Source organism: Mytilus galloprovincialis, chromosome 9 (genome assembly GCF_965363235.1).
Source record: "Mytilus galloprovincialis chromosome 9, xbMytGall1.hap1.1, whole genome shotgun sequence".
NCBI lineage: Eukaryota > Metazoa > Mollusca > Bivalvia > Mytilida > Mytilidae > Mytilus > Mytilus galloprovincialis.
This window is the reverse complement of record NC_134846.1, coordinates 33,706,364-33,730,309: the sequence shown is the minus strand read 5'-3', so window position 1 is coordinate 33,730,309 and position 23,946 is coordinate 33,706,364. Positions and strand designations below refer to the sequence as shown.

Sequence of the window (23,946 nt, the reverse complement as noted above, 5' to 3'; positions counted from 1 at the left end):
AATGCTGGAATTGAATTTTCTGCGTGGTTTCCCCGTGGGTAAACAGCTTCAAACTCAATTATTCTTTAGCTTGTATATGAGAGATATTCCCAATAAAGGGACTTAGTTTTCCGTGAAGTTGCTCTAAATGGTAAATTAAAAGTTTTTTCCTGGTCCTCTATAGACATTTATTTAATTGAAATAGGTTTTCGTACCATTCGACATGTTTTTATGGTTAATGTAATGCATTTTATATGGAGAGACTTAGTGCTTTGTGGATTGCGCAATGTATTTGTCATGGATGTATGTTATTAGAAATTAGACATTAATAATTATAAAAAGACCAGAAGGATGTATGATCTGGTCAACAAAAGAAAAGTTGTTTTTTTACCATTCACTTACTATTCATCTTTTCTTTTTCTACATTTCCTAGAAAATTAACATAGCAATTTTTTCAACATTTAGCTCCATTTATATTTTAGCGTCACAGAGAGCCTCTAGTTTTAATTTTTACCATAATTTCAATTGATTTTGGCATAATTAACCTTGGCTGCCATCCATGGTCCAAATAGTGTTTATATTAATGAATACTGTATCCAAATTGCATGGGGGATAGCGGGTTAAAGCATGAAGCATGGCTGTCGCAGGCCCTTAATTCAGTTAGTGTGCCCAACCCCCAACCCCCTTGTGAAACGTACTAGATCCACCACTGAATTTGAATTGTCTCATTGGCAATCATTTATTTCTGGATCCACCACTACATTGGAATCTTTTGTTTACAAAATATTTTGGATTGTAGGTGGCAGCAAAAATTTACAAAATGGGCTATATCTTTGTAGTTTAAAATTAATGAAAATAACTGATTCATTTGGCATTAAGGCTTTTGAAATAGACCCATTTACCAACAAAATTGTGACCTTTTTGAAGTTTTATGATAAAGTTGATATTTTAGTGCCATAAGTGAACCTTGTCCTTTGAGATATACACAAAACACCTTTAACTTAGTTCAGTGACTTAATCTTTACTAAATATTAGTATGGAAAGTCCCTTCTTAGTTTGATTATTTTGAAATTTTGATTGGATGCACTTTTCCAAAATAACTATGATAATTAAGGTTGTACCTAATACTACAGGGAGATAACTCTATAAAGTCAGCTAAACGTTTTAATTACGTTGTGTTGTGAAGGAAATATTAAGCATCTCAGTGATCAAAATAAGTGTTTGTCAAACTGCTATATAACCTGTGTAATTTTTCTGACAAAACGGTTGGTTCAAAATTTTTAAAATTTTTATATTTTTGTTAAAGGGTCAAAGTAAATAATTTGACAAAATTTAATGAAAATAAAACGAGCCAAATTAATTTTAGTGAAAGTGTTGGGTACCACCTTAATATTTATCTTAACTTCATATAGTTTACTAAGAGTTTTATTGAAAACAAAATGTGCAATGTTTAGATTAATGATGCATCTGATACAGAAATATGCAAGTCTCTTCTGTTGGTATTAAAAACATAGCCTCTGAGATGAGGGATGTTATAATGTAAATGTCCCTTGGATTGTCTGTCAATCCCAAGTATGAATGGTTTTGACATATTATAATTGTTAGAGAGTTATTTCCCTTAGTTTCATTGAAATATGTTTTTCTTCAGATGACATTATGTATGATTGTTCGAAACCCTCATGATATTTCTTACAATGTAATGTAACCAAAACAGGTTGCATTCATTAGGAATTTTGGTTTTTGGCATGATCTTTTAAAAAAGTTATTCTTTTTGTGATCACCTTAATTTAGTTGGGGGTTGGGTTTTTTTATTGGGGGGGGGGGGGAGAATTTCTCTGTTTTATACCATAACTATACTTAAACTTGTTCAATGAAGACAAGAGCATCTGTAAATTAACCCCAAAATAATTGTGTATTATGATCTACATGTCACACCCCACAAGCAAAGTGTCATCAGGACAAGTACTATTATGAAATTATAAGAACAATGAGATACAAAATATGCCATTGCATGGTTTGCTGGACAACTGTGAACCTTTAGGTATCCACTTGCATTTTATCCTACCACAGGATCTCCACATCAGGTGTAGGTTCACCATTTAGAACCTGTTAGATAAACTAAATAGAAATGTGGTCTCAATTCAGAGCCTCAACAAAAGGGGATACAAATGATAACAGAAATATGACTTATCCTCATAAAACTGATGTACATATTTCTGATTTTTTTCATGGCCTAATGAAAAAGCTAATTATTTCTTCATATTCTTTGTGCATTTTATTGAAGATTTTTACACAAAAATCTCTTTCTCAAATGAAAATAAGATTTAGTATTTTTCCAGTATCAGAACAAACATCAGAGAGAATAGTTTGCCTGATAAGATTAAGTAATTTTGTAGAACAGAAGTGATACTAGTGTGTTAGTGATTTTATCTGTAGTTTCCACTGATCCTCTTAAAAAAGTACATATTATATAAAAGATTTTTATTTTCAGGGCTATTTGGCCACTAGGGAGGGGTTTAATTGGGGACATTAACACATATGAGTAGGAATTAGGTTTTAGAATGAAGTTAATATTTAGTTATAAGGGGATTATACATTTTCCCCCAGATATAAGGGGATACATTGAATTGAAGATTTTACATTGTAGCATATGTTTTTCAATAAGAGAAATGTATATATTTACCATCAATATTTCTGGATTAAATTGTGCTGTTTAAGTTAAGATATTTTTTTATATGTACATATTTAAATTTTCTAAAACACCTTGATACCTTCTGCTGTTGTTTGTTCTATGGTCAGGTTGTTGTCTCTTTGACATATTCCCCATTTCCATTCTCAATTTTATCAAACTGTTGACAAATAAAAAGGAAATTTTGAATCCAAATATACAAAGGAAACTGGAGCTTCCTAAAACTATCTTCAATTTTCCTATACTTTTGTTAATCACCACATTTCACAAATTGTTCAGATGGTTGACTCAGAAATTTTCTTGATATTGATGAGGACAACTTCTTCATGACCCTTTTCTCAGTATCCCCTTGCAACAACCCTTAAATTTTATGAGACCATCTCCTCTTTATCCTCTCTTTTGAATATGTCAGTGTTGTAATCATAAAAAAATATGTATACATATAAATGTATATCTTATGTTTTATCTATATTGTTATGTAAAATGACAGAATATAGCATTTCCTTTTGATGTTGAATGACATAAAACATGAAGGCATTGTGAGGGATTTTTACTTTCATCTTTCAACATGACTTTACAAGAATATGTATGTATCCACCAACATGTAAGTGTTCCTCAATCCACGAAAATTGATACCCACGAAAATAAATAAATCCACAGTTACATACTCTTTGCTGGATCTTGTTAAATTAAAGAAAATAAGATTTTTAGTATTTAATACTGTAAATTTAAGAAATTCATGGCAGGGTTTTACTTATACTTTTGAGTATCAAAATAATAAGAACTCACATTCTGATATCTAGTACATATATCTGTATGAAGATTTTCTTGAAATTGCTAAAATTAATCTCACATTTTTGTTCAAATATACTGAAATCAAAGTTGCAATAATTAATTGATGCAGTAATTTCTGAATTTTAAAGTAATTAAAAATTAAAAGCATATGAATTGAAACAAATAGTTTTATGTGCCTGTCCCAAACCAGGAACATTGTCAGTAGTTTTATCTTAATGTTTTTGTCATTTAGGGAATTGTGATGATGGTAGATCTTTGATTCACAGTCTCAGTGTTCACGATATTTCTAGACTTGATAGGATTCAGTTTCAGTCCATTGTTGAAGATTTCTTGATGTCAATAATGGTTTGCATGGCCTTCTCATGATCTTGTGGTACCCTGCTTGCAGCTAGCTTCATATGTAGTCCATTTTCACTGAACTAGTACACATTTTCATTTAGTGGTCAGCTGAGGCATGCTTGAGGTGCAGGATTTTCTCGCTGCATTTACTACCGATTGGTGGCCTTTGGCTGTTTGCTGCTCTGTGGTCAGTTTGTTTTTTTCTTTGACATATTCCCCATTTTCATTTTCAATTTTATAAAACTTAATTGGTATTGGACATCAAACAGACATTCATCATCTTGTAATTCTTTATTGTTTGGTTGATGTCTCATTGAGGTATACCCCACATCTCCTTCTATTTTTTTGGATATATGATGTACTTTTAACTATTTTTTTACATTACAAATATGTTTAATATGATCTGTGTAATGGGAGTAAATATTGCACCTGATAAACTAGGATATGGAATGTATTTACAAACATTTTTATTGTACACAAAAAATTAATCAAATCAGAAATAGTATGCAATGAGGAGTCTGAATTTAGTTACTTTTCCTGATACTAGAAAATATTATTCTACAGTTTATATAAAAAGTCCCATAGATAACTGTATTTCTCATGATCATTTTTTACCATAGAAATGTCTGCAAAGAAACATTCAATTAAACCTACCCACTAAATATTAAAGTTGCACAATTTGTGTTTAATGTCCACTCAGAATTTGCATCATATAGAATATAAAAAAGAAGATGTGGTATGATTGTGAATAAGACAACTCTCCACAAGAGACCAAAATGGTACAAAAAAATAACAACTATTGGTCACTGTACGGCCGTCAACAATGTCAATGAGCAAAGCTCATACCGCATAGTCAGCTTATAAGTTAGTACTTTTCCAGTTATCAATCCTTTGGAATATATGAATCATGACTCTATTATTAAGTAAATCTCTTGTAACCCTACATTTTTCTCCGCACTCTCCAAAAATACCACAAATCAAAAGTAACCCATGAGGTATAAAAGGTTAATTTTTTAATTGTAGAAAGGGAGACAAATCAGTTATAATATTTTAATAATTATAAGTATGATTTATCTCAGTTCCTTCATTATAAAGTGCTTCAAGCCTTTCTTAGCCCAGATATATACAGTTGGAGTTTACAGCAAGTTATACGTTGAAACCAGCAACTATAATAAAGATATTTTTAATTGTTGACAGGGAGACAATTTAGTTATAATATTTTGATTTTTAACAACAATTGTTTATTTATTTCAGGTCTTTCATTATAAAGTGCTTCAGGCCTTTCTCGGTCCAGATAGATACAGTTGGAGTTTACAGCAAGTTATACTTAGAAACCAGCAACTATCATAAAGATATTTTTTGTTGTTGAAAGGAAGACAATTTAGTTATAATATTTTGATATTAACAAAAATTGTTTATTTATTTCAGTTCCTTCATTATAAAGTGCTTCAAGCCTTTCTCAGCCCAGATAGATACAGTTGGAGTTTACAGCAAGTTGTATGTAGAAACCAGCAACTATCATAAAGATTTAGCTGTTCAGGTTCAAAAGTATGTATACATTCAGAAGTCAGTATGATCAGTTTAAAATATGAAGATGTGGTATGATTCACAATGAGACAATAATGATTACTCTTCTCAAGATACCAAAATGACACAGAAATTAACAACTGTAGGTCACAGTATGGCCTTCAACAATGAGCAAAGCCCATACTACATACTTATCTATAAAAGGCCCCCCAAAATGACAAATGAAAAGCAATTGAAAATAGAAAACTAACAGCGCAATTAATCTACAAAAAAAATAATTATCAACAAATGTAACACAGCAACATACCACAACCACTGAATAACAGGCTCCTGACTTGGGACAGACACATACATACAGAATGCGTCAGGTTCAACATGTTAGTGGGATCCCAACCACCCCCTTAACCTGGGACAGTGGTGTAGCAGTGTAGCATAAGAACGAACTATAAATATAATGAGGTCATTATCAAGTTCCTAGTCTGGATTTTATCTTTATCTTATACATTTGAAAGAACAACTGTAAATGTTAATGTGTCAAAAACTTTATAAAGTAAGTTTTACTAAATCCCATTCAAAATTGGTGTGCTTTGAACATTTTTATGTTCCACCTATGATAGTAGAGGGGCATTATGTTTTCTGGTCTGTGGGTCCGTTCGTCTGTCTGTTCTTTTGTTCGTCCGTCCGTTCGTTCATCCCGCTTCAGGTTAAAGTTTTTGGTCAAGGTAGTTTTTGATGAAGTTGAAGTCCGATCAACTTGAAACTTAGCAAACATGTTCCCTATGATATTATCTTTCTAATTTTATGCCAAATTAGAGATTTTATCCCATGTTCACGGTTCACTGAACATAGAAAATGATAGTGCCGATGGGGCATCCGTGTACTTGGGACACATTCTTGTTTTGGATATGTATTTATGAAGTTAGTATTAAACATATTTGTATTGTCACTATTGCTGCAAAATAGCAAAACAGGCCTTGAAGTCATAAAACTTTCAAGTCAGTTTTTTGTACTCATACTCCAAAATCAACCAATCAAAATGCTGGATATCATGTTTCAAGCAAGATTTTTTTTAGCTCCGAGCACAGAGCAAAGTTTTATGACTTAAGCCCCTGATCTAACTACCTTGACCAAGGTGTTCTGCAGTTTGATCAGATAAGATCAGTAAGTGTATGCTGAAAAATTATATTCATTAAGCAACCTTTGATTTAATTTTCTAATTAGATTATTTCAAATTCAATATGCAAATAATGTAAAAATACAGTTTTTTTTATGTTAACCTTAGTGATGTCATTTATGTATAAAATTGAAATACTTATATGTAGATGCTGTAATGCAAAGTACTGTACACCAAAAAAATAGAACGTAAATGTACACATTGGCTAAGTTATGTGTGTTTTATAGCATTCATTCCATTTACAGACAAGTGTCAAACCGTTTCAATGACAAATTCAATTTCAGAAGAATTGATTTTTCTAAAATAAAAAAAAAATTAATGAAACAAAAACATTTTAAATTGACAGTTAACAAGTTTTGCTGTTTCTTCAAATTTTACTTCCTCAATAAAAGTCCCACATTTAAGTATTTATTGCTATATTTGTCATTTCATTTTATTTTTATAGCCAAGAAAAAATTGAACACAGGAATTAATCCTATGACTCAGAGGAAGATTAAACTTCAGGAAAGACAGCTTAAGGTAAAATGAATGTTAAAAGAATGAAAAAAACCAACAGTTTATAAATTTCTTGAGACAGAGAGCTTTTTTGGATTTACCTACATCATGAAAGTTCAGAGACAATATTTGGAAGCCAAAGATGTGTATGACTCTAAATGATTGAAGAGTTTAAAACCAACAGGACACGAAAAGAAATATGTGTCAAATGTCTTTTCTGCTTGTATATATCTGGCCGTCCATTTAGAGCTTTTGTCATTACGTGGAGTACATCTGTTGTCTGTTTTCCTTCTGTTAGTTGTCACATTTTAATTTTCTCTTCCAAATTACTGAGAAATTGTTTGGATAATTTTTGAAAGCACATTAAGGTTTTTATAAAATCCCTCAGTTGGTTCCACGAAAAGCCTCAAAAAACCTGACCACATGACACATTTCTTTGTTCTGATTGGTGAATTTTCAAGTTTCTTCTTTCCTGAACTGTAAAGCCTAATCTTTTGAAGTTTAATGAGATATATGAGGTATTTCTGCAAAACCTATCTCAGAATTTTTTACTCTCAGCAATCTTTCTCTGAAATCATATGACAATTCTGAAATATACTTCCAGTTATAGTTTATGGATGCCTTTCGTGAAAAATGTTTTATCAAATTCCAATAAAGGAAAAAAAAAACATTGTCACCAGGGGCAACTATTCATTTTTCTTGATGAAATTTAATTTCTATTCTGATGGAACTATTGGTAAAAGTCAGTGATGGATCCAGAATTTTTCTTAGGTGGGGGCGCACTGACTACCTTAAAGGGAGCTGATCTGGTCATGCGTCAGTGAATCCCTATATAATCAACCAAATTTATCCCAGAAAAGGGGGGCACAGGTCCCCTGGCTTCACTCTAAATCCACCTGGTATATAGGTGATATTTTTCAAATATTTTTTGCTAGTACATGTACAAGATGATTCATTAGGTCGCATACTTAGCAACAGTGATGCTGCATGCTAAGTCTCTCCTGAGCCTTTGTTGTGTTAGGTGACACTTTTCAAAGATTTAATACTAGAAAATGTACAAGATTATTCATTAGGTCGCATACTTAGCAACAGTGATGCTGCATGCTAAATCTCTCCTGAGCCTTTGATGTGTTAGGTGACATTTTTCAAAGATTTAATACTAGAAAATGTACAAGATTATTCATTAGGTCGCATACTTAGCAACAGTGATGCTGCATGCTAAGTCTCTCCTGAGCCTTTGATGTGTTTGGTGACACTTTTTAAAGATCTAAAACTAGAAAAGTACAAGATAAATCATTAGGTCGCATACTTAGCAACAGTGATGCTGCATGCTAAGTCTTTCCTGAGCATTTGATGTGTTTTGTGACACTTTTTAAAGATTTAATACTAGAAAATGTACAAGATTATTCATTAGGTCGCATACTTAGCAACAGTGATGCTGCATGCTATGTCTCTCCTGAGCCTTTGTTGTGTTAGGTGACTCTTTTCAAAGATTTTTTTCTAATTCATGCAAAAGATTATTCATAAGGTTGCATACTTAGCAACAGTGATGCTGCATGCTGAGTCTCTCCTGAGCCTTAGTGAAAATTATAGAAATGTTGCTAGTGTTTACTAGGTTTGCCTGTCATAATTTACTGTATGTTAGAATTTAACATGAGAGTGAGACTCTATGTATATAAAGGTATATATATATATATATATATATATATATGCTGGTTTGGATCAAATTTTTGTAATGTCAAATATATCAATTGTGTACAATTTTCCTATAAAGTATATGGAAGTTTATAGCTGACTATGTGGTATGCGCTTTGCTCATTGTTGAAGGTCGTACAGTGACCTATAGTTGTTAATATCTGTGTCATTTGGTCTCTTGTGGAGAGTTGTCTCATTGGCAATCATACCACATCTTTTTTTTTTTTTTATATTGTATTGATTTTCCCAAACAACAATATATGAATGGGGTTGGTTTTTAAATCCCATCCAAATGTTTGTAATCTAGTTTGCATATTGAGATTATAAACCAGTAATGTTTTAAAAAAAAATACAATTATCAATGATCAAATTTATTTAATAAAATAAAAAAATAAATCACCAAAAATATTGAATATAACAGATCACACATAACACCAACTTTCCATTCTCCAAATAATTGATGTACAACCATAGACTACACACCTTGTCTAAAAAACTTGACTAAGAAATAACACAAACCATTAGTAGGTTCTTTGTGAATGTCTATATTTGCTTATTTAAGGGGAGACAAATGTAATTCAACAAATAGTTCAAAAGGAAGGAAGCATGAATTGTCTCCCTTTGATTACTGTAACATTGTTTTGCATAGATTTGTAAGAATCTTCTGAAATCATTGAATTATAAAAATTCTATCAATGGATATTTGATTTTATACAGGGCATTTTTTTATAGATTTAAACAGTCATACGTTTATTTTACATTATTATATTTTCAGTTGACTATTCTCCATGCAGCTAAGATGCTACAAGATTTTTATCCAAAGAAGATTTTCCAAAGAAAGGCATTGTTTTCTAAAGAAGACTTCTGGGAAGATGAACAACTTAAGTTCAGAGACTGGAGAGGTATAAGTTATTTTATTTTCAAGCTATTCTCATCACTCAATGTATGTTGTCATTTGTCATCCTTGCTGTAAACTTGATAGCAAAAAAATTTCAGTAGAACAAAATGGACAAAAGTTTCAAAAATCATGGATCCGGAATATTTTGTACACAATTTTGGTAATTTTGAGATGTCTTAAAAGTTTGTGCTCTTTTCTCATCTGGCCGAATGAGGAACACAGACTCCGTGGAGCATCTAGTTTCATATTGTTGATATTCCACTAGATTCATAGCATCAACTAACTTGTATTGACTGTTTCATGGCATTTACCTTTTGAATTATCTTTGAATTTTCTAGAAACGTGAAAGAAAAGTTTAGGGAAGGCACAAGTTTAATACTGGAATGATTTTAATGACTCAAATGGGTAATTTCTACGACATTGCTAATGTTTCTTTCGATTTTGAAGAAAAAAAACTGGAAAGTTTTGTGATAATTAATAATTACGAGTAATTCTACATTCATTTCCAGAATTTGTTTTGTTTATCAAATTGATAAACAAAAAATCACAGGCTTTTTAATTTTATGACTTTTTAGGTGCAAATTAATTATACTACCAAATCATGGTATATCACATACTGATGCATACAAAAATAGGTTGAAAAAAGAAAATCCCTTGAATTTGACAGTTGTAGGTATTTAAACCTACGTTTTATTGCAGTAAAACATTTTTAGGTCATAAACATATATCTTGGGTATTTCAAAGTACCATTATTTTTTTTTATTTGGGGTTTCTATAGAATATTTTGGAAACTTGAGGTTACATTAATACTAAAGCTTGTACACAGGTTCTGAACTTGTGATCAATGGCAGATGTGACTTAAAAACACAGGTGAAGAGTGATTAGTGATCATAAGCTTATCATTAATTTTTTTATTGCGATGGCGATCAGGATTATCAAATTATAATGGGAAGGCACTTTAATTACAGGAAAAAGATTATGAATCAAAAACAAGTACAAAATGGCAATAAAGACACCCAATCTCAATGTAATGATCAAAATTATTTCTGTAAATAAATAAAAAAAAAAATAACCAACTATGGGAATTTTTTTTTGCCAAAACGTTGAAAAACTGGAAACAGCAACATTCTCAGCAACCAAAACAAGCATCTATACACATTTCAACAGTATCTCTCAAATTCAAACTTCACACCAAATATAACCATTATATAATTTAAAACTTTTGATGTTGAAATTTCTAAATAGAAAGTAACCTAACCACACAATAAAAAACAAACAACACACTTGTATACTTTATTTGTCACATTCAAACTTCACACCAAATAAGGAATATAAAGAAATTTGATGATGACATTGGTTAGACCATAACTCAAGAACACAAAAAAAAAAAAAAAATCATCTTCACACTTGCCTATATTTCCTCTCACTTTCAAATTTCACACCAAATACCATTACAAAGGAATATAAGGATATGTGATGTTGACATTAATTAGACAGTAAATAAACTCATCATAGATACCAGGACTAAAGTTTGTATATACGCCAGACGCGGATTTCGTCTACAAAAGACTCATCAGTGACGCTCGAATCCAAAAAAGTTAAAAAGGCCAAATAAAGTACGAAGTTGAAGAGTATTGATGATAACTCAAATTCCTAAAAGTTTACCCAACATAACAATTAAAAGATACATCTTCACACTTGCCTATATTTCCTCTAACATTCAAACTTCACACCAAATACCATTACATAGACAATTATAGTGCATTGAATTGACATATCAACGATTTAAGGATGAGACCTAGAAACGGGTAAATGCTAGGCTCTGTCAAGCTTTTTCCCTGTTTCTGAACGAATCCTTATATCATTGATATGTCAAGTCAATGCACTATTTTGTCTTTATTTTGCAATCTAAAAAAATACAATTTTAATAGATAATTGTTGTTTTAAAATGTGTTAATGTTGTTATTTGATTTAAATATTGGAAAACTTCACCCTTTTATAAAAAGGCCTTATATCATGCAGGCGGAGAAATATACAACACAATGAAATGTACATAACCTGTTGAAACTGCAATCGATGGTGAACGAATTTGTTTAAGAAATGAACTTAACTGTCAACAATAAACATAAAACATAATGATTTACAGTTGCAAACCCAAAATATCAACAAGTGAAATATGTTTTTTTTCTAAAAATTATAAAAGAAATAAGTTTAAGTCATTGTATACATTGGAAACAAAAACAGGTTGAATAGGTCGTATGAATTATTTTAAATTCGGAAATTTCTATTTAAATATTCATAAGGAAAAGTGATATCAGGTCAGTGACTGTATATGACATATACAGTCAACACATTTTGACTGCTCAAATAGAACGAGTGCAGAATAAAAAGGAATATAAGGATATGGGTTGTTGACATTAATTAGACAGTAACCCAACATAAGAATAAAACATACATCTTCACACTTGCCTATATTTCCTCTCACATTCAAACATCCCACCAAATACCATTACAAAGAAATATAGGTTTCACTTTGCGAATACAGCTGTTTATCCAACCATGCCTTTTTATGGAAGATATATAAATTTATAGATAATTTGATTTGTTGACATACTGGTTCCAAAATATGATCTTTATGTTTCATCTCATAGAGACACAACTTGAGACTGTTACCAGTATGAAACATACTATTGCAATGAAAAATTATTTCTGAAATAAGCAAAGAGTAAAGGTAAGGGTAGTACATAATTTTAGTATAAGTTTAAACTCAATCAAGTTCAGGGCATTTAAATATTGAAAATATGCCGAACAGCCCTATGTTTTGACCTATGAATAAAATAGTAGTGCATATCAACATTCTATTCCATAAAATAATTTTTACGACCCTTAATGGTAAAAGTGTTCCAGTTTCAGCTGCAAAGAGAGTTCCTTATGGGAAATTGCTTGGCTTTATTACAAAAATGCAACCAATTATAATGATGATATGTGTTGTTGACATTAATTAAACGGTAAACCAACAGTAAAATAAAACATGCATCTTCACACTTGCTTTTATTTCATCTCACATCTAAACTTCACACTGAATACCATTAATAAGGAATATAAGGATATGTGTGTTCACAATAATTAGACAGTAACACAACAACTAAAAAAAAAAATAAACATCTACACACATGTCAACATGTTCTCTCACTTTTATCACTGCTAAAGAATATAAAGATATTAGATGTTGGCATTAATTAGACCATAATGTTAACCCAACAATACAACAAAAACTAACATCTACATTACTTATTACTCATTCAAATTTCACACTCAATATCACTACTTAGGAATATCAGGATATGTGTTGCGAACATTAATTAGACAGTAACCCAACAACACAACAAAAACAAATATCTTCCCACATGTCTACATGATAACTATCAAATTCCTACTTCACATATTAAATATTACCACTATTTTTAGATGTGTTACTTACATAGGAAACAATATTCATGTGATATCTCAGTAAATATGTTATTCACATGACAAATTACATTTGGTCAAGTATATGCCATTATAACCACAAATAAAACCTGAAGACTCATTATGTTTAAAACAGATAAACTGTGGATGCACCAGTCCATCCTCCTCACTTATCAGTATTTTACTATCTTGGCCATCTTTTGATATTACTAATATTCTATGAGAATTACTGTCTATTACAATAGTGTTACCATAAGTATCTATACAAATTCCTTCTGTTATTGTTAAATCATGTTTATACTGCCAGATCTGTTTACCTGATTCATCAACACAGTATACTGCTTTACCCTCATAGTCACTATAGAATACTCTTTTGTTACAGTAAACAAGATAATGCAGGATTGATTTACTCTGAACTTGTATTGACTTCAGTGTATCTCCTTCTAAGTCTAAAATACGGATTCCCTCCTCATACAAACCTACAGCCAGGGAATTATTTGAAAATGATAAACCATAGCATAGTTTTCCTATTTGGAAAACTTTGGTAACTGTTTCATTCTCCATATTGAAGATCTTAATGGCTCTCTCAGTAGGATAAGTTATGGCAATATTGTCCTCATTGATCTGTGTAACACCCCAGGCTTCACCAGGTATAGGTAACTGTTTCTGAAGTTTGCCATCAGAACTAAGTAGGTTAACTTTACCATAGGATTCCACTACTATAACTCTTCCATCCATCAGACAAATCATGTCACTAATATGCCTCTCTATGTTGATTTCTATCTTTGTCTCAATATTCATTGTCATGTTGTTTATGTTGGATTGTTCTTGTGATTCTACTTGTGCTTTCCTCCTCAAACTTGATTCTTTATTTAAGTTTATTTCTGTCTTTAAAACCATGACTTCTCCTAATGATTCAAATGAAACTAATTTACTTAGTATGTTTTCTATCTCACCATTTCGCTTCATTTTGATGTCAACTTCTTTGGTTCTCTCATCATCTTCTAGATCTTCAATATAACATTGACATTGATGTACTTGTTGTTCAATCTTATGTACACCTAGAAAAGATTGCAGTTTGGAAGTATTTGCTGTGACTGTTTGTAAATGTTCTTTCATCTCCTTCAAGTTTTCCCTTTTCCCTTCAATTTCTGAGATGAAATCAGTTGCTTTTGATTTTTCTTGATTCCAGATGATATCAGTTTCTTGACATAACTTCTCCTCTAGGTGGTCCAAATGTTTATTTATTTCCTTTCTTATTTCATTAATTGATTTCTTTACGCCTATGCAATGATTTTTTCCTGTTTTAATGTTTTTTGATTTACTGGTCACTAATTTGTCAAGAATAGATAAGAAATGATTTATGTCTTTCTCTACAGTCACTTTAGATTTTTCAATTTTGGTTTTCTCCACTACACTGGCTAAACTTGTTATTCCAGTACATTTTGAATGACTAGTGGAAATACATACATCACAGGATGGCATTAAATGACTGGGACAGTACAAGTGGAGCGGTTGATTATGTTTGTCACACTCCATTTTGATCCCTCGGTTGGAAAGTTAATAATCACTTCTGATAATGATATCACATGATGATTCTGTTTTGTTCTGATATCTTAAAAACTGTAATAGAAGATAGAAACTTCATAAAGCAAGCATGATCACCAATTCAAGATCTGCAAATCAGTCAGCATAACTGAAATCAATTGCTGACTCCTTTATGAAGTTGGTGCCCTTTAATGATGATTTCCCCCATTTTTATACGACTGCAAAAAATGTTTGGGGTCGTATATTGGTATCATGTCGTCATCGTCGTCGTTCAAAGACACTGGGTTTTCGAACAATAACTTTAGTTTAAGGGCATACGATACAGTTACAGGGAAGGTAATGACGTTGCTAACGTAAAATGTTATTTTCGCGACGTCAAACTCTGACATATTGGGAAAAGATGCATTTTTCGACTGATTTTTACCATTCAAACTGATTAGAAAACGAGTGCATGGACCCCTATTTTTTAAAACAGCAATTTGTTTCATTTTGCAAGGAGATTATGTGACCCAAATTTTATAAAACTGTAAATAGCGCATTTTTTTTTAATTTTGATAAACATGCAGCAAAAATTGACGTTTTTCCTCTAATTATGAACATTTGATAAATATAGAGTTATTTCGGAATAAAAATTGCATAATTTTTAATGATACTTATAAAATACAGAAATTGCCGATTATTTAACAAAAACCATTTTGCGTTTATCTTTTAAAACAAAAAAGTTATGTCTTTCTTTCGAAAAAGAAAATAAGGACACAAATCTGAATTTTGTGCAAATATACAAAATTTCGACCTTATTTTACTCAAAAAGTAGCACATGAAGGTATATGTTTTAAAACATATTTTATTTAATACGGTAAAAAATAGCCTATATGCAAATTTTCATCAACTTGTAAATATAGGTTCAAAACTGTATCGTATGCCCTTAAGTGAATGGATCTCTATGAAATTTAAACACAAGGTTAAAAGGAAGGTTGGGATTGATTTTGGGGCTTATGGTCCCAACAGTTTAGGAATTAGGAGCCTAAAAAGGGGTCCAAATAAGCATTTTTCTTGTTTCCAGACAAACACTTGTGTGTACATTGTAAGTGTATGAATCTTTCTTTTCTGAAATTGTACCACAGGGTTCTATACCAAAAAAAGATGGTTGAGTTTGATTCTGGGGGATATGGCCCTGTTTAGGAATTAGGGGACAAAATGGGGCCAAAAACAATACTTTTCTAATACTTTGTATAAATTTCTTATTTCTTGACCAATTTCAATTGGGTTTTATTCTTGAATTCTTGGGGTTCTTAAAAATGCTGAATCTAACGGTGTTTTAAGTTTTTGGATTTTGGGCCCCGTTTTTAAATTGGTCCACATTGAGGTCTAAAGGTTCCAAAAATTAAACTTTGTTTGATTTCAACAAAAAATATATTATTGGGGTTCTTTAATATGCCGAATCTAACTATGTATTTCGATTTTTAATTTTTGGTCCCGTTTTCATATAGGTCTACATCAAGGTCCAAAGGGTCCTAAATTAAACTTAGTTTGATTTTAACAAAAATATAATTCTTGGGGTTCTTTAATATGCTGAATCTAACTGTGTATTAAGTTTTTGGATTTTGGGCCCCGTTTTTAAATTGGTCCACATTGAGGTCCTAAGGGTAAAAAATTAATCTTTGTTTGATTTCATCAAAAATTAAATTATTGGAGTTCTTTGATATGCCGAATCTAACCATGTATTTAAATTTTTAATTTTTGGTCCCGTTTTCATATTGGTCTACATTGGGTTCAAAATCAAACTTTGTTTGATTACAACAAAAATTGAATATATGGGGTTCTTTGATATGCTGAATCTAACCATGTACCGGTATTTAGATTTTTCATTTTTGGGCCCTGTTATCAAATTGGTCCACATTGAGGTCAGAAGGGTCCATTATACTTTTGTTCGATTTCATCAAAAATTGAATTCTTGGGGTTCTTTGATATGCTGAATCTAACCATTTATTTAGATTTGGGATATTGGACCATAATAGGTAAATGTTCAATTTAAAATTTTTGAAGTTCTTAGACCACATTCATTCTGTGTCAGAAACCTATGCTGTGTCAAATATTTAATCACAATCCAAATTCAGAGATGTACTATCAAGCTTGAATGTTGTGTCCATACTTGCCCCAACTGTTCAGGGTTCGACCTCTGTGGTTGTATCAAGCTTTGCCCTGCGGAGTATTTTATTACTTATTATTGAAATCTGTATAGAAAAAAACTTTAAATAGCACAAATGGTTAGCAAGACAAGGCCATAATGGCTGAAATCGCCTGTGGAATCTTCATTTGAGTTATTGTCCTTAAACGATAATTTTAACATTTTTAGTCATTTTATATGCCCTTTTACGGGACGTATTATGGTATACCGTTGTCCTTCTGTCCGTCCCTCTGTCTGTCCTGTGGGACATTAACTCAAAAATGCTTTAACCAATTTGGATAAAACTTTGGTGAATTGTTTATGTCTATAGACGTGAGCTCCCTTTCATTTTTTATAAATTTTAGATTTTACGTTTCCGAGTTATGGGGTTTTATTCATTAAAAAAAGGGGGATTTTCCAGTTTTCGGACAATAACTCAAGAATGCTTTCACCAACTTGCATGAAATTGTGGTGAATTGTTTATAAAAAACTCAAAAATGCTTTCAGCAGTTCTTATGAAACTTTGGTGAATTGTTAATATCTATTGATGTAAGCTCCGTTAAAAATTTTAAAAATTTTACATTTCTGAGTTATGGGGTTTTATTCATTAAAAAAGATGGGATTTTCCAGTTTTCGGACAATAACTCAAAAATGCTGTCAGCAATTCTCATGAAACTTTGGTGAATTGTTTATATCTACTGATGTAAGCTCCCTTTTGATTTTCATAAATTTCTGATATGACATTGAGAATGCATTGAACTTTATTTGTTTATATAGATATAGGACAATAGTCTGACAACAGATTTACTAAGTATTGCACAGCAAGAAATCTTTAAGGCCAACTAAAATTAATTAGTAGATTTTCATCCAAAGTTTTGAAAAAATGGGGTAGGTGGGAGGATTTTATTTAATATGAGACCTTCTTGTGACGTTACTTCATATGCAAGTGTTATATCTAGCTTATACCATGTACATGTGTAAACATGTATAAAGAATCGTACATAATTTTTCAAATTCTTAAATAAATATCTCTGATTGGCATTGCTGTTGGATCAGCTCTCATAGTACCAGCTATCTTCTAATGAACTACCCAGTTTTGACCAGGCAATAGCAATGGGAGCAATGGCAGAGATAATAGATGACATTTTACATTGCCAAAAAAAACCAACATGACATTCTTTCAAATATCAATTCCTACTGTGGGAGAGCATTTTCAATTATAAAGAGACACTGAATTCTGATCAGAACTTGACTATGTTACATTTATATGGTACATTGTTGTATGCTGTTATCAAATAAATGTAACTAAACTTGAAACTGCCAGTTGTTTTGAATATGTGCCTAGTGGTGGTGCTTTAGAAACAACATAAGAGACCACTGTTTAATACAATAAAAGTTCACAGTAGAATATATATTGTTTTTGTATATTAACAAATTTGTATGTTTGTACCACATTCATATTAAAAAGTCTACGTCACGCGTTTTCACACGCTTTTTGACATGTCATGTCATGTCATGACATGATTTCCCATTGTCAGATGTTGACATGTACGATTGGCAACGACTGTTCTACATGCAATTGCTACTTTAGAAACCCATTTACAGGAAACAGTAAAATCATGGAGAAATTATCTATTCAGTTGGACTACTTTTTAGCGATGGTTTGTAGTCCTCATAAAATTATGCAAATGGAATGGTATTCAACATAAGTATTATGAATGAAATGAGAACTCAAACAGTGTTGGTAATTAGTAGGGTTGTGCTTTTAAGATTCTCAAGTTATGCAAGACTGAAGCAAATATAATTACTATGTAAAACATGAAGCTGTTTAATGACTCTTTTAAGGGTATTACACAAAAACAATAGCCATAGGTAAATATAAGGGCTTTCTATAACACAATGTGTATGTTTGCTTACTTTTTGAACTCAATATATGGTTATAGATCTAACAAGTTCGTGATTTTGTTAGTTTTTTAAATTCATTTATGTTTTTGTCGAGCCTTCGACTTTAGTCGAAAAAGCGAGACATAGCGATCCTACATTCCGTCGGCGTCGTCGTCGTCGTTGTCGGCGTCCACAAATATTCACTCTGTGGTTAAAGTTTTTTAAATTTTTTAATAACTTTCTTAAACTATCCTGGAAATGTACAAAACTTGGCCAGAAGCTTGTTTATGATCAGGAGAAAGTATCCAGAAGTAAATTTTGTAAAAATAAAATTCCATTTTTGGGGAAAGACGGCTTCAAGCCGTCAATCCCCTATGGGGTTGACCAGACTGACATTCCCTCACATCATTCATTTTGTTTTTATAGTGTGGAAAACCCCCCAACAAATCTTACTTAGATTGAAGAGGAGGAGACCCAGAAATGAATAGTTTGACTTTAAACACTTTTTTACACATTTCCCTTCTGTTTCTGACGAAATTATCGTATCTTGAGCTCTCCTTTACACTATTTACGTTTCTTTTACAATCCGGAAAAATCAGTATGACGAGATATTCTAAATATATCCAACCTACATTGTATTTTATAGTGACGTCATTCTTGGAATGCCACACTATGCAGAAGCAGGGATATCCTTCACTGGTTATTTAAATCATTCCCAGAGATCGTGTACTAATTATAAATTGGTATATTGCTAAATCTAAACATAAGATTGTTTGCTGTAGATGATTCAAACATCAACATGCAATACTTTAAGTTGTAGGTCAGCAATTTTCAAAGTAAACAAAGATCGTGGGGTTACATGAGAAAGGGGAGAGAAACGATTTTATTGATTTTTTTCTGTAAAAATTCTGTTTTGAGTATCTTCCTCCAATTCAGGAGCACCTCAACTGATGAGTAATTATCCACTAAAATAAAAGTTAATGTATTTAAACACTTAAAATGTGACATTTCATTGGATTAGTAGTCTTCAATTAAAACTAAATTTTTGTGTACCAACATAATCATTGTAATGGTAAAAAAAAAAAAAAAAAAAAAAAATGTTGCATTTTGTAGTTTCAACTTATTTATTCATGAAATTTACAAGCTTCACACAGTTTACATCAATCATATTGTTTTTTATTAGTACCTGTTTCCCTGTGATGAGAGTTGTAACTGGGAACTTTATCAATGGAAATTTAAAACTGAATAGAAATTTCAGTCCACACTTTCTTAAGAAAAAAATTAAAAATCCAAGAGTACTGTCACAAAAAATGGAAAATGGCCCTAGCCTGCAGTTCAGTGGTAAACAATCAAGATTTCAAAAAATATTGTAGTTGTGAAATGACAGAATTCAGTTGAATTTTAGATAATTAACTATCAACTTTAATCAAATGTTTATATTTAGAAGATGCAAATCTTTTCCATTGGTCCAAATTGAATCCTAAACTAAGGAAATGAAATTACATAACAACAATTGATTTCATCATTGTCGGCCTTTCTGCATGTTCTAGCTGTTCTCTTTTATCATTCTTTATATGAAGACTATCAAAAGATACCCCCCCCTTTTTCCCAAATTTGTTTTATTAAATAGACACAAGGGCCGTCTTTCCTCTCAGAGCTATTCAGCTCTTTGATTTCCGTATTTTACTTATAAATGGACTTTTTTCTGCCAGGAAACATTACATTCACTCTGTGGTTAAAGTTTTTAAAATTTTAATAACTTTCTTAAACTATCCTGGAATTGTAAGAATTAACTTGGCCAGAAGCTTGTTTATGATCAGAAGATAGTATCCAGAAGTAAATTTTGTAAATAAAAATTCCATTTTTCCCGTATTTTACTTATAAATGGACTTAGTTTTTCTTCCAGTTAACATTACATACAGTTTGCAGTTAAAGTATTTAAAACATTTTTAAGATTTTTAAAATAGCCTGGATTTTTACCAAACGTTGACAGAAGCTTCTGACAATCAAAAGATAGCATTGAGAGGAATAATTTTATTGATTTTTTTCATCATTTTTGATGAGTGTGTGATTAACAGCAAAAGGAGGCGAGACACTGGGTTCCGCGGAACCCTTACAAATTTTTTTTCTACCAATGTGTTCCACCATTCTTGCGCTTTTGAAATCTTTCAGAGCCCAAATTTGCTGACACAAAGTCAATGTTTTATTAAAAACAATCCACAGTTTTCTAATGACAGAAATTTCCAATTTGTGACATACCGCGATTTGCGTTCTTGCATGGACACGGCGTATTACTCATAACCCAAATATTTCATGCCCTTCTGGTAATCTTTTCTATTGTCATCATTGAGCAGCAGAATTTGTCAACATAATCGTTTAAAATACTCGAAACAAGAAATATGAAAACCAAAATTTGAAACAGGAAGTACGAACGAAACGAAATTATTGACGGTTACCGCTAACGGTAATGAACAATATCCGGAAATCGTAGATTTTTCTTAATAAAAAAAATCAGGGCGGGACAATTTCAGAGGGGCAGGCGGGACGAAAATCTATTAGTTAATTTTAATTGGCCTAATTGAATATAAATTCAATTCATATAACCAATTTCAAGTTCTTCGACAACATTTATTCCGAAACCTATAATATGTCAAATATTTAATTACAATCCAAATTCAGACCTGTATCAAGCTTGAATATTGTGTCCATTTTTGCCCCAACTGTTCAGGGTTGGATCTCTGCGTGCGTATCCAGCTGCACTCAGCGAAGCAGTTTATTGGTCTATTATCTGGAAAACTTTAGTAGATAGAAAGACATGTTTTTTCAAAAGAAAAATTATTATCTGGATAATATCTAAAATTTGTTAACACTACTGAAATTGTCAGTTAACTCTTAATAGAGTTATTCCCCTTTGATGATTCTTTTTACTATAAAGTGGTCATTGTTAAAGATGCAGATGAGTGACACAGGGTCTTTAGAGCCGCTACTTTAGACTTAAAAGCTTTTTGAAAACCTTGGCCTCAATCTACGAACAAAATGTTCCAAGTTTGGTATTGAATCTCTGGACACAAAATATTTTGATAAAGTGGCCACAAACAAAAAAAGACACTAAAACTTAAAGAGCACAATTGAGGAGTCACAACTTAGTAAATTTTGATGTGAAATACCAAAAAGAAAATATTTTGTTTTGATACTAATTATATGATATCATAACTATATATATTTCTATGTGCAATACATAGTATCTTTGTCTAAATGAAAAGAAAATGCATTAAAGGTTTATGGTCGATTCTTACCCTTTGTGAAACTCCTCTTTAAACCAGTTTTTTTCGCTCATACACTTTTCCGTACAGTACATGTATATGACTTTCATAATATAAGCATAATGCAGGATTGAAATGTACTTTTTTTTAAGAAAGGCCAACAACAAAAATAATTAGAAAATTCATATGATATAACAGTTATATTTGACCTAACTGTCTCTCAAGTCTCTGAGAAATTCTCAAACATCAAGAAATTCAAAGGAGGAATAATTTGTCAACTGTTAGTAACCAATATTCCCTTAGAATGTATTAACTGAAGTATAAGGAGATGGTTTTTTCATGAATGCAAAATGAGGCTTCTAATTATCAGATACAAAATTACTTAGTTGAAAGCAGCTATGTGTCACTTGACACCTTGCACATTTATATAAACTGCCTCCATATTGAAGATTTTTATATGTAAAATATATTTTGAAAAGTAATACAGAATGTTGGCAAACATAAATTTATGTATCTAATGAAAACATATAAGTGAAGATTTATCAATAAAAATACAATAAATACTCTTAACCTTATCTTGATGATAATTTGACTTTCAATAATCAATAATTTTCTAATTAATACCTCTTGTTTTGAGTCAATACCACTTCATCTGTTAACATTTGATTTTTGCTTTCTTTTTGTGTCTCTTTTTTGTCAATGTCGTACTACCAGGAAGTTAATTGAGACATGTTTATACCTGATCTAAGTAACCAGTACACATTTAAATGACTGATTATACCTGTGAATATGATACATAATTATGAGTTAGGACTGTTCAGGAGAGTATTTACTTTACTTAGTTGTATTTAAAAAATTGACATTTGATATAAAATGCTGGCCAATAATTATACTTTGGACGCAAGAAATTATTAAACGTGTTGTTACCAATATTTAACCATGTTAACCTTTGATCAAATTTGCTGATATCATGTCCCAAGTTTAGGCATTATATATATATTCTGAAGTTTAAAGACAAAAAAAACCTACAGAAAAAGATGTCTTAATGTCCATATTTATCATACGTCACTTCTTTTCATGTGTTTGTCATATTAAATATATTTTATATTTCCAAATATAATTCCTTACATTATACATGTGTTTAATGGGAGGTAACTCTAATTCATTTATCGGAATATTTTAGATAATTTTTGTGGTTATTTACAACTATATTACTTTGTTTCACATAAAGGATAGATAGGGTAACATAACCTTTGTCTGTCACAATGTTCTCAGATTACATTTCTTTTATTTTACTTAATCAATTCTACTACGTGATGAGCAATTTGAAATTGAACAATAAACAATTATAGACAATGAATATACATGAAAAACCATTCAAATCTGTATTTTGTTTTACATGAAACATATCTGCTGTCTTTTGACATTTAAAAGCAATATTCCTCTTTTGGGTATGATGAATCACATTTGATACAAGAAAAAACACATGAAGCATTACCATGTGGAATAAGATGAACAATCTGCATGGTTGATTTCCTATTGAAATATTTAGCCGAACAATTTGTTTCTTTTTAGCTCACCTGGCCCAAAGGGCCAAGTGAGCTTTTATCATCACTTGGCGTCCGGCGTCCGGCGTCGTCCGTCGTAGTCGTCCGTGGTCGTCGTCCGTCGTCGTCCTGCGTTAATTTTTACAAAAATCTTCTCCTCTGAAACTACTGGACCAAATTTAACCAAACTTGGCCACAATTATCATTGGGGTATCTAGTTTAAAAAAGGTGTCCGGTGACCCGGCCAACCAACCAAGATGGCCGCCATGGCTAAAAATAGAACATAGGGGTAAAATGCAGTTTTTGGTTTATAACTCAAAAACCAAAGCATTTAGAGCAAATCTGACATAGATATATTGTTCATCAGGTCAAGATCTATCTGCCCTGAAATTTTCAGATGAATCGGACATTTCGTTGTTGGGTTGCTGCCCCTGAAATGGTAATTTTAAGGAAATTTTGCTGTTTTTGGTTATTATCT

At 31.4% G+C, this 23,946-nt stretch overlaps 1 protein-coding gene across 2 annotated transcripts; it reads right to left on the bottom strand.

Annotated features, from left to right (window-relative positions):
• Window positions 1-9,054: 9,054 nt before the first annotated feature.
• LOC143044853 (uncharacterized) lies at window positions 9,055-22,648 on the bottom strand. Of its 2 annotated transcripts, none has more exons than XM_076217045.1 (2): window positions 22,546-22,648; window positions 9,055-14,682 (listed from the first exon to the last, which is right to left on the bottom strand). In XM_076217045.1, exon 2 carries the CDS (start codon window positions 14,596-14,598, stop codon window positions 13,111-13,113), a length of 1,488 nt encoding a protein of 495 aa, XP_076073160.1. In that variant the 5' UTR covers window positions 14,599-14,682; window positions 22,546-22,648; the 3' UTR covers window positions 9,055-13,110. The 2 variants fall into 2 exon arrangements, with proteins under 2 accessions (XP_076073160.1, XP_076073162.1); XM_076217047.1 differs by lacking the exon at window positions 22,546-22,648 and adding an exon at window positions 21,340-21,469.
• Between the last annotated feature and the right edge of the window lie 1,298 nt (window positions 22,649-23,946).